The 12705-nt window shown below is 38.1% G+C and overlaps 1 protein-coding gene across 1 annotated transcript in view; it reads right to left on the bottom strand.

Moving 5' to 3' along the window:
• LOC126163056 (protein O-mannosyl-transferase TMTC4-like) overlaps positions 1 to 12705 on the bottom strand; it is a 137452-nt gene that overhangs the window by 57813 nt on the left and 66934 nt on the right. Inside the window, exon 10 of the mRNA XM_049919955.1 lies at positions 10864 to 11005. Within this exon, the coding sequence (XP_049775912.1) occupies positions 10864 to 11005 (142 nt within the window). The remainder of the gene's footprint in view (positions 1 to 10863; positions 11006 to 12705) is intronic.

Here is a 12705-nt window from a genome sequence, read left to right as displayed (position 1 = left end):
ACAGAATGATCAGCTTAAAACACACGTTGGTCAGCTTAAAGTACAGGTTGAAGAGCAAGGAATTAAAATTAGTAAACAAATAGAACAGGTAGAACAACAAGTGGGTAGTTTGAGCTCTGTAGTAAATACTATGAAATTTGAAATTGACACAATTAACAAAAATATGGATACTATGCAGGGGGAAATTGACAACATTAACAGTAGGTTTGATGTTGAAATTCTCAACATCCAAGAGAAAGTAGAGCCTCTAGTTGAAACAAAAGTAGACGAAAAAGTTTTTGGTCTTAAAACTGAGATCGTAAACGAATGTCAACTTGGAATATCACAATTGAAAAAGGCAGTTTCTGACACTGAAAGAGATTTAGGCGAAAAATTTACCGGACATGTACAAAAGTGTGAACAAAATACTTCGAAAATTCAAGGCAAAATTTTCGATCTTGAGAGTAAAATCAAAGATAGGCCTGGTGTTCTCTGTAATGGCACACCACTTACGAAGCTATTGGAAGGTGAGGAACGCTTCGATCCCGCCAAGAAACATAACGGATGGCATCCATTAGATTTCATCAAACATTGCGAGAGAATATTTCCTGAACACTTGTCTGATCAGGAAAAGATAAACGTAGTAATTAGCGCCTTAGCAGGTGACGCTAAGCGCTGGGGAATTAATTTGAATACCGAACGAATGACATTCGAAGAATTTAAGCAAAAGTTTACGGAAGAATATTGGTCCGAACAAAAACAGGATCATTTGTGGCGCGAATTTATCATGGCCAAACTTTATGATAACAGGGGCAGGAATTCTTTGAAAGATTTCTGCGAGTATTGGTACCGGAAGTTGACGCATTTAAGAGGGAGAAGATCTGATTCTGAAATCATATGGGAGCTATATAAAAAGCTTCCAGAAGATTCAAAGAGATATGTGGGAAGCAATCATCGCAGCTTCCAAGCGTTTCTCGAAAGGGTCGAAGACGAAGACCACTGGCGCGACAGTCTTGCCAATTATCAGAATATTGGTACCAAGAATAATCGCAATAATGACGGAAGAAATGACGGCGATGGTTTTCGCGTCAATATGATACAGAGATGTAGAGGTAGAGGCAGAGGCAGAGGAAGAGGAAGTTATATGGGTCGCGGTAGAGGGTACACCGCACAAAATAATAACAATGCGGGAAACTGATTTCTGCCAACGTTGCGGGCCAAACGGAAGCGGACAGTACATACCGGCCCCGATTTAAGAAAAGTTACCGAACTGACAGTAATGTTATGAGACAGGTTAGAGACAGGCATGGAACGACGCAACGCGAAGTTGCGGGCCAAGCGCCAGGTGCGAGCGCTAGTGAGTCATATGCGCCGCGCAGAATGCAACATGTTAACAGGTGAGTGGAGCATCAGAGGGCAACGGCCCAGCCTAGCAGAACAGCTGTTCAGAGAGGAGCCGCTAGCAATGCGGCAGCATTAGATACGAACACTGCCATAAGAACTGATGAATACATTACAGGTGGTAATTCCGTGGTGAAGGAAATAGTAGATGAAACGGTGGAGACACAGAGAGGCACGGTTAGCAGTGTTAGCAAAAAAGTAAATGGCGAGAAAGAACTAGCAGAAGTAACTGATTGGTGTTTGCAGATCGACGATCTGTACAAGGACCTAAAGCAATGTGAGTGGGAGGATTGTAAGAAGGAGTATGAGGCAAGGAAGTTGATTAGTGAAAAAGGAGATAATAGGGACGTCGATACGGTGACGTGGCCCAAAGTTGAAGAGGAGAGATTAAATAGCGCCGCGCAAAGTACGCGTGCTGCCGATAGGACAATGATTAAAAGTAAGAAGGAATTGGGGGAAGAAATCCTAAGGATTAACGAGGAAGTAACTTCTGTTAACGATCCGCCAACGGTACAAACTGCTACCGAAAAACACCGTGAGGAGGAGGCTGGTAATTACCTAAAAGAAATTGAAGTCCACGAGGATTACACTAAATATGAAGTAACAGTAGATGTGAGTAAAGCTGATAATGAGAACGTTTTGTCAAAAGAAGATAGTGAGTTAAAATCAAAACCTGACGAAAATGAAGGGGAAGAACTTAGTGCCTGTCTCAGAAAAGCTTTTATGTTAGAACCTGAAAGCGATCCAGAATGGTCGGATTCTGACGATAGTTCAGATGACGAATATTTTGGTACTAGTGAAAATAATGGAAATACAGTTAATTGCGATATTATACCTAATGATGACGAAGTTTCAAAACAAAATCCAGATGTTGAGACTGAACAAAGAAAGAAAGAGCCACCTGAAGACTCAGTGTATATTTTACAAAGAGTTCAAGTAAGTAAAGACTTTGAACTCTAGAAACCTAGAAAGCCACCAGATATAAATGGTTCACAGGTCAGGAACATATCTTGGGATAATGTCATAGTCGACCAAGGTGCGTTGCGGAAAAAACAGGAAGAGCATGATTTAGAGGCTGGGGCAAGTTTATATTGGACTTTGAGAATGTCTTGAACACCTTGCATCATGAATCTACTGGGTTCCCACCGGAAGAAATTTTGTTAGGCAGCAGAAGTAAAAGTTTAATTGAGGAAAAACTAGAGTTTCCGCCTTGTACAAGCTTGGGGTTGAGTCAAAAGAAAGAATTAGTCAGAAAAAGGGCAAAGCAGAAAGCTGAAGCTAGATCTAAAAGACATGATAAAAATCTGAAAGTTTCAAAATTTAAAATTGGGGATTATGTTCTTTTAAAAACCCACGAAAAATCTAGTGAACTGAACCATGAAATTTCCAAATTTAAATATATTTATAATATATAATATATAATATATAATATATAATACAGAACATTCCACACGATAATGCTTACTACCTGATCTACCCAAAATCCAAAAGACCTTTAGATGTAAGAAATGTTGTGGACCTGAAACTGTATGTTCCTAGAAGTGAGTGAACTAAGTACAATCAGAAAACAATTTGCAGTAAATGTGCTGTATATTATGCAGAAACTAATTTATGCCAAATGTAACAAATCTTTGTAACATAGGTAGACCAATATCAGTGTACTAATGTAATTATGTGAGTTTCAGATTACCAGTTGTACTATAAATGTAAAGAGGTATGGAGAAAAAGGACTGAAAAGAAAGGATAAATGCTGTCAGCCAGATAAAAGATGGGACTGTCAAAAATGAAAATGGGCTGTATATGAGCCACAATATAAAGGACTGCCAAACACCAAAGAGGGCAGATAAATAGTCAAAGGAGAATTGTAAGTGTGATACAGGAGATGTAACAATATGAGGTGAAAAGGACTGCCCAAATCTGAATAATACGCAGCAAATGTGTGTAGTAATTTTCTAAATATTATTGTGTGTGTTTTTTTTTTTTTAGTAAATGAGGAAATGGACTGCCATTCAATGCAAGCAGCAACAAATTGTTTTATAGTGTATATAGATATTTGTATTTGCTTTTGTAAATAAGTGTTTGTGTTCCAAATTTGGTTTTTATTTGTCTGAGAAATTGAACAATGATGAGTAGTTTGCTACTTAAATAATGTTGTGATAGGAGGTTGGACTGTAAAAATTTTTTTTGATGGGACAATCACACAAAGATTCAGAACCACTGTATAAATATAAAGTTCAGTGTTCCCATCAAATTTGCACTTAGTGAAATTTAATGGAAACAGGGGCATGTGTAACAACACTAACGTTATCCTACTGTATATGTAATACATTTTTTCCTTCTGAATTTCAATAAGTTAGGATAATCGATGTTCTGATTTCATTTTTTTTTTTTGTTTTTTTGTTTCATGTCATTATGTTGAAGAAGCTATAAACAATTTTCGATGTAAATTTTAATATTTATGTCAAATTTCAAGTAATGTTGTAATCGAAGTGAAGTGTACCTAATGTTGAAACTATTATAAGATGTGAAAGTTGTATTTGTACGCCTGGTCCATACGTAGGCAATGTATTAGAATATGTGGAATGTAAAACCTTTGGTGAATAGCCTGTCTGTAGGGGAGCGGTAAAAGGTGGAGGCAGGCGGGCGCGGGAAAATGCACACGGGCGCTGTACGGCATAACGAGCTCAGCAGAGTTAGTCGGAGTTGGGCATCGATCTGAGAAACACGTGCTAGATCGAGGAGGCTCTCCTGGAAAAAGTGGTTTCGTTGAGCCTCGGATGCGCTGTTTCCGACGTCTATACAGCATGGCAATATTCCATAGGCACTAAATGGAAAAGCATTGCGACGCCATGAAGAAGTAAAGTGCCGATATTTCATGAGCCATTGCTGTAATTGCATGTGTGCTTTGTGCCTCGCCATCTCGCCGCCTGCCGACCGCCTCATCGATACGAACAGGTTGAAACTTTCAGTACTGTATTCGTGTGGACCTGTGTCACTTTTACTACATACTGTTCAATAATAACTTAAATTTTACCAGAACTGTCCAATCAATTAATTATCCTCACAACTAACCTAGACAGGGTCCTTTCCACATGTTGTGCAATCCGAGTATCCCAAGATGAAGATTTAAAGTTTATGTTGATAATAATTACCTGCAGACCTATCTATGTTAGAATGATGTTTAAAGAGCTTTGTTGTTAATGAAATACTGGACGAATAATATAGGTCTGACCAAGTTGGAAGATAATATTGAAATTGGTTTAGTAATGAAGTTTATTTAAATTGAGACAAAAATAACGGTAGTTAAATGAGCAGGAAATAAGACAAAAAGAGTGGTAAATCATATATTGGAAATCTAGAATGCTTAAGGCTCTCAATGATCAAACTTTCACTACAGTGATCATAACAGTTTCAGGGTCCCCCCCCCCCCTTTCTTTCTTTTCTATTCATTTGAATCCTGAAGTGTACTGAACTGCTTTGACCAGCAAAGTTAAAGTCAATATAAAACCTAAATTTATCAGTGTTTTACCCTTCTTAAAATTGACATTGTATGTGTGTTTCAAAAGTGCTGTTTCTAGGGTAACCTATGCCCGATTTCAGTCGGATCAATAGACAAAACGCAGTTTGTAGTAATCATTATAGTGTAATGTTGTGTATTTATAGCTTGTCCAAATTAGTATAGAAAGTGAAAATATTAGTTCAGTAGATTTTTCTGGTTCTAAAATTTACCATATAATGCAGTATTACTACGTGTTGTTATGCTTGTACGTACATCCACTTGTACAAGGAAAAAACTCACTTAATGCCTAATTAGGCTGGCGACCGTATTATTAACAATTGGTAGCATCTGCTGTGTATGTTTCTTGTCCGTCCAAACGTGTAATTGCACTTTACACTTGCTTGACGTATCATTGTTGTTACTGAGTGGGTGTAAGTCTGATTTTGCCTCCATTCAGGTACATGCGGTCAACATATTTACTAAAATCCTTTCTTATAAGATGAAGCCCGTCAACTTACCATAGTATAGGCTTTAAAGAGTTAACGTACGTGAGAGCGGAGACGTTACAAATTGTTTTAGTGGCTAAACTGATCAGTGAGTTACTGCTTATATTGATTTGGTCACTAATTATTTTCTTTTTCATTGCAAGGGCTCTTTGTATATGAACGTTTTCCTGTTACATCAGGAGTTTTTTGTTGTAACTGTTCACTCTAATAATTTTTATGTCCTGTTCTAACATGGAACAAGACACAAAAGCTTTTAGAGTGAAGAATTACACAAAAAAATTCCTGACATGACACATATGGAAAAAACAAACTACCTTTATTTAGTTGTGAAGAAGGAGCATACCTCTACCAATATGGAATGTTATTGAAAGGGACAAAGGGAAACATGGCAACCAAGACCACACAAAGCTTGTACTACCATCAAACTAAATGAAAACTTTATTAACAAATAGTCAGAAGTTGAAAATATTTTTAATAATGATTTTTTAAATGTTGCGGAGGAAGAAGAATCTAGATGCTCATCAGAAAAGGCAAGGTTATGGATGGAAGATGCAATACTTATGCAGTTTGATAAAATTGAAATTCTATCCACCTCTTCTGAACAGGTAAGTAGAACTCTCAGTCACATATGTAGTAGCTCGGTGAAACAGGGCATTTTTCCTGATAGACTGAAATATGCTACTGTTAAACCACTTCATAAAAGAGGGGATAGGTCTGATGCTGACAACTACTGCCCAATCTCGCTTCTGACAAATTTATCCAAAATTCTCAAAAAAGGAATGTTTTCAAGAGTAGCTTCACATATTGTAAAAATAAAGTACCAACAAAATGTCAGTTTGGTTTCCAGAAACGCTTTTCAACAAATCATATTTAAATGCTCTGAACAACTGAACATTACCCACTGGGATTTTTTGTGATCTCTAAAAGGCTTTTTATTGTGTATATCATGGAATTCCTCTACATAAGCTTATGTAGTGTGGTATTAGTGGGACAATGGTCAAATGCTTTAGTTTATATTTAACTGGAAGAGTGCAGAAAATTGAAATAACACACAAAAAAACAGCAATTCCTCAAAATGTGGAGGTATCAAGAATGGGTCTCATGTGATTCAGTCTGGGATTCCTTATTGTTCTTAATATCATTAATGACATACCACTCTATACTTCTGAAGATCAAAGCTAGTTCTTTTTGCTGATGATACAAGTATAGCAATTACACAACAAACACGAATTAGCCAAGGAAATTGTAAATGATGTCTTTCAGAAAATTATTAAGTAGTTCTCTGCAAATGGACCCTCACTAAATTTTGATAAAACAACACAATATACACAGTTTTGTACAACAAATGGCATAACATGATTAATGAATACAAATTTTGAAGAGAAGTCTGTAGCTAAGACAGAATATTCAAAATTTTTAGGTGAGTGCACTGATGAGAGACTGAATTGGAAGAAACACATTGATGATCCACTGAAATGTTTGAGTTCAGCTGCTTATGTTATTATTACATAACGGGATAGACAAAAAAAATCTACTCACCAAGCACTGGCAGGAGAACACACACACACACACACACACACACACACACACACACACACACACACATATATATATATATATATATATATATATAAAAAGAAAGATGATGAGACTTACCAAACAAAAGCGCTGGCAGGTCGATAGACACACAAATAAACACAAACATACACACAAAACTCTAGCTTTCGCAACCAACGGTTGCCTCGTCAGGAAAGAGGGAAGGAGAAGGAAAGACAAAAGGATTGGGTTTTAAGGGAGAGGGTAAGGAGTCATTCCAATCCCGGGAGCGGAAAGACTTACCTTAGGGGGACAAAAGGACAGATTTACACTCGCACACACACACATATCCATCCACACATACACAGACACAAGCAGACATTTGTAAAGGCAAAGAGTTTGGGCAGAGATGTCAGTCGGGACGGAAATACAGAGGCAAAGATGATGTTGAAAGACAGGTGAGGTATGAGCGGCGGCAGATTGAAATTAGCGGAGATTGAGGCCTGGCGGATAGCGAGAAGAGAGGATATGCTGAAGGGCAAGTTCCCATCTCCGGAGTTCTGACAGGTTGGTGTTAGTGGGAAGTATTCCCACGTGGAATGTTTCCCTCTATTATATATATATATATATATATATATATATATATATATATGATATGGTTATAATAGAAGGAAACATTCCACGAAGGAAAAATATACTTAAAAACAAAGATGATGTGACTTACCAAATGAAAGTGCTGGCAGGTCGACAGACACACAAACATACACACAAAATTCAAGCTTTCGCAACAAACTGTTGCCTCATCAGGAAAGAGGGAAGGAGAGGGAAAGACGAAAGGATGTGGGTTTTAAGGGAGAGGGTAAGGAGTCATTCCAGTCCCGGGAGCGGAAAGACTTACCTTAGGGGGAAAAAAGGACGGGTATATACTCGCACACACACACATATCCATCCACACATATACAGACACAAGCAGACATTTGCCTTTACAAATGTCTGCTTGTGTCTGTGTATATGCGGATGGATATGTGTGTGTGTGCGAGTGCGAGTGTATACCTGTCCTTTTTCCCCCTAAGGTAAGTCTTTCCGCTCCCGGGATTGGAATGACTCCTTACCCTCTCCCTTAAAACCCAAATCCTTTTGTCTTTCCCTCTCCTTCCCTCTTTCCTGACGACGCAACCGTTGGTTGCGAAAGCTAGAATTTTGTGTGTATGTTTGTGTTTGTTTGTGTGTCTATCGACCTGCCAGCACTTTCATTTGGTAAGTCACATCATCTTTGTTTTTAGATATATTTTTCCTTCGTGGAATGTTTCCTTCTATTATATTCCACGTGGGAAAAATATATTTAAAAAGAAAGATGATGAGACTTACCAAACAAAAGCGCTGGCAGGTCGATAGACACACAAACAAACACAAACATACACACAAAATTCTAGCTTTCGCAACCAACGGTTGCCTCGTCAGGAAAGAGGGACGGAGAAGGAAAGACAAAAGGATATGGGTTTTAAGGGAGAGGGTAAGGAGTCATTCCAATCCCGGAAGCGGAAAGACTTACCTTAGGGGGAAAAAAGGACAGGTATACACTCGCACACACACACATATCCGTCCACACATACACATTCCTAAACCTCTCCAGTTACTTCTCTCCAACCCTATTTCTTCCCATTCAACCCCTCTGCCAGAAGAAGGAACCACCGGCTCTGAAAGTTTGAATAAGTAATATATGTGTGTTCTCTTGCTGCTGCTTGGTGAGCATCACTTTTTATCTATCCAGTTACATTATATTGTCAAAAATTGATTACTTTCGTTGTTATACTTACATTATTAGCATTCTTAAAAATTTCTGGCAATAAACATATCAGTAAATTAGCTTACTATGCCCACCTTCATTCACTGCTTTCCTATGGTGTCATATTTTGGGGTAATTTGTCATTAAGGGAAAAAAGTATTCATTTCAAAAATATGTGTAATCAGAATAATAGCTGGAGCCCACCCAAGATCATCTTACAGATTTTTATTTAAGAAACTAGGGATATTTACAGCTGCTTCACAATGTGTGTGTGTGTGTGTGTTTGTTTATTTATACAGGATGGAGAAAAATTGTGTCATGTAATTTTAACCCTGGACAGCTGATGCCAGTAGGAAACAAAATTACTAATGTTGTATAGGTCAACAACATACCATTTTTAAACCACAGAAACTCGATGCCACGTGCTCTGATTGGCCATGGGATTGACCTGTTGTCATTCGTCAGTTGATGGGCAGTGCTATGGTTATCGGTTCACACATACAGAAGTCCCTCGCCCCATCACTGCCCGCATGTGATATGTGCACATGTCAAACAGGTCTTGCTGTTTGTCACCACTTCGCATCTGAGGCATTCACACATAAGCTTCACTTCGGAGCACACAAGTCACCGGCAATCTCTGGCAAGCAAAGCATTCATGGTCATGTGTTGTCCAGAGCATCCGGCAACAGGGCAATCCTGCAGAGCACTTTCCGTACTTTAAAAATTGTGTGTTGTCAACCTACACGACATTAGTAATTTTGGTTCCTAATGGCATCAGCTATCCAGGGTTAAAATTTCGTTACACGATTTTCCTCCACCTTGTATGCATGTGCGCATGCGCACACATGCGTGCGTGCACGCGCGCACGCACACACACACACACACACACACACACACACACACACACACACACACACACACACACACACACTTATGACATTTGTTATTAATAACACATCCCAATTAAAAAACAACAGCATTGTGCATAGCTACAACAGTAGCAGGAAGGCTGATCTTAACTATTCTTGGTTAAATCTAACTTTGGTACCAAAAGGGGTAAATTATGCTGCCACAAAAATTTTTGGTCACTTTTCCAATAGCATCAAAAGTCTGACAGATAGCCAACTAGTATTTAACAATAAATTAAAAGAATATCTGCATAACAACTCCTTCTACTCAATAGATAAATTTTTAGATATAAATCAGCAATTTTACAATAAAAAAAGAAGAAAAAAGAAAGAAATTTAGGTATGTTATGTAAAGAGACTAACTGACGTGTTTCACATCATTATGATGTGTCATATTTGTGACCTAATATAATCTAATCTAGAAGCAAAGAACAACAATATTAGGAAAAGGATAGATTGCTACTCACCATTAAGATTACCCATTGAGTTACTGACAGACACAACTAAAGACTCTCACACATTACAGATTTCGACCAGAGCTTTCTTCAGCAGTAAAACACATACCACACAAGTAAGCACACTTCATACTCACATGACTGATGTCCCAAGCAAGATGTCCCTGACACAGATCGACCTGATACACATGATAAAACAGAAGGCAGAAAATGGAAGCAATATGAAGACAGGGAGGAATAAATAAATATCACTGCAAGTAAACAAGTAAATCACACTATCCTATGATGATGCAATAGTTGCTTCTGAAGAGAAGAGTGATTTTTGTTATGCTTGGCTTGTCCCCCCAATGTTTTATGTTAATGCAAGGTATTATTTAGGCAGGAACAGGAAATTATGTGCAATTAAACTTCTCCCAGAAAATACCTAAAAGCAGATCTAGACTTTGTCCCATTTCAACTCTGAATGTATTTGTGATTCACATACTCAAATTTCAACTTGTTCACATCCCTCTCAAATGAATTGAATATATAATTGGTACTGAGAACTGAGCTTAAGTTTGATGTTTGTTGTTAAAAAATGATACAGCGGTTGTTATAGTTCCCCTACCACAGCAAAGAACACAACTACAAGATCAGAGTTCTAGTTTTGTCCCTTTTTACACCCAATGCTTCTTCTCATCCCTTCAATACTTCAGTTACTTGATTATCAGTAGTAGTACAGTTTGTTTTTAATAAATTTTTTAAATGAAACAAATCCTTTTGAAATGGGAAGCAGAGCCATAATTGTACTAACCAAGTTTCCTAAATTGTAATAGCAGTCAGGGTATTTCCGTCTATGCTTAAGAGCTGTTATGTAGCATTCTTCTGCTTCTTGATAGCGTTTTTGTCCTGAAAGTACAATGCCCAAATTCATCCAGGCAGCAGCAAAATCATTTCTGTAAGAAACCAAATGTATCAGCTTTATAATCACACAACAGGGAGACTACTATTCCACAATGAAACGGAGAGGCACAAATGTAACAACAAAGCTAACATACAGCACACACTACAGTATTTAAAAATATATTAATGTAATTTTTATTAAATTATTACTGGCTGACGAATACTGGCTTAAATCAATTTATGGATCAACACTCACCTTTTTGCATGTTTTACCCTTTATGGGAGAGAGATAATACATAGTATGATAGTACACCAACCTATACAAGTATCCGTTTATCTCCCCTAATCTTACTGTTGAAATAAAAATAACTTTCATGCTTATTGCTGTTCTCCACACATTGTAAAGCCACTGTGGCATATTTGGCACTAACGCTATATGGTTATTATAAATGCTTCCCAACAGAATGTGGTAAAGGAGATTTATGTTTGTGGTGGTGTCTGTGGTGACAGTGGACACTGTAGGATTTTTTAGGCACACTGTATGTTTAATACAGCAATCATGCACTAAATTATGGAAGTACTTTACTATGAATGTGATTAAAAGAAGTAAAAATCACACACTCATGAAAAACTTCCTTATCAAAATCTGATTAACACTCTCTTTCTTGCTTTCTCTTGTTAACATCTGAGTCTTCAACATATAAAACTTTTTGTAATACAAACAGCGTAAAATCTGTCCCCAAAATATAACAAAAATGACACATGAAAAATAAATCTAAATGCTGTGGCTGGGTGTTTGATTATTAAGGGAATTAGCCATTCACCTCCACTGACACATTTATGTTTTTGTAAGTTCATGTGTTGTTTGCTCAACAGGATATGAAATACAATGAGTTAAAATAGAATGTGTTGTAATTAGAACACTATATGAATTGGCATGAAGCCCCAGTCATACACGTTTATATGCCATCTAGCTCCGCAGATAATTAAGAGACTGAAGAAATATATGATGAAACAAAAGAAATTAAACAATGGAAAATACAGGATGGAATAATGACAATATTATGAAAAGTATAGATTGCTACTCACCATATAGCAAAGATGTTGAGTTCCAAACAGGCACAACAAAGAAACTACCAAACACACAGGCTTTTGATCAGAAGAACTTCTTCTGAAATAGACAACACACACACGCACATTCAAGCAAATGCAACTCACACACACACACAAAATCACTGTCTCTGGCTGCTGAGGCCAGCCTGCGAGCAATAGCACATGATGCAAGCAACAGCCTGGGTGGTGGGGCTAAGGAGGAATCTAGGACAGGAAGAGGGAGGGATAGAAGGGTACAGGTGGGGGACAGTAAAGTGCTGTTTGTGGGAGCACGCAGGGATAAGGTGGAGAGAGAGGGTAGGGCGTAGGGCAGCTAGGTGGTGTCAGGGGTTAGACAGATGAGGCGTTGAGGGAGGGGTAGGTGGGGGGGGGGAGGCTGCGGAGGAGAGGATGGAGCGGAAAAGGAGAGTAAAAAGACTGTGGGTATGTTTGTGGAATAGAAGGCTGTGGAGTGGGAACAGGGAAGGGGATAGATGGGTAATGGAGAATGACAAACAAAGGTTGAGAACAGAAGGGTTACGGGAACATAGGATATATTGCAGGGAGAGTTGACACCTGCACAATTCAGAAGAGCTGGTGTCGGTAGGAAGGATACAGACGACACAGGCTCTGAATCAGTCATTAAAATGAAGAACACTGT

This window comes from Schistocerca cancellata, chromosome 2, assembly GCF_023864275.1.
Source record: "Schistocerca cancellata isolate TAMUIC-IGC-003103 chromosome 2, iqSchCanc2.1, whole genome shotgun sequence".
Taxonomy (NCBI): domain Eukaryota; kingdom Metazoa; phylum Arthropoda; class Insecta; order Orthoptera; family Acrididae; genus Schistocerca; species Schistocerca cancellata.
The sequence above is the reverse complement of the archived record's forward strand: the minus strand, read 5'-3'. Positions and strand labels throughout refer to the sequence as shown.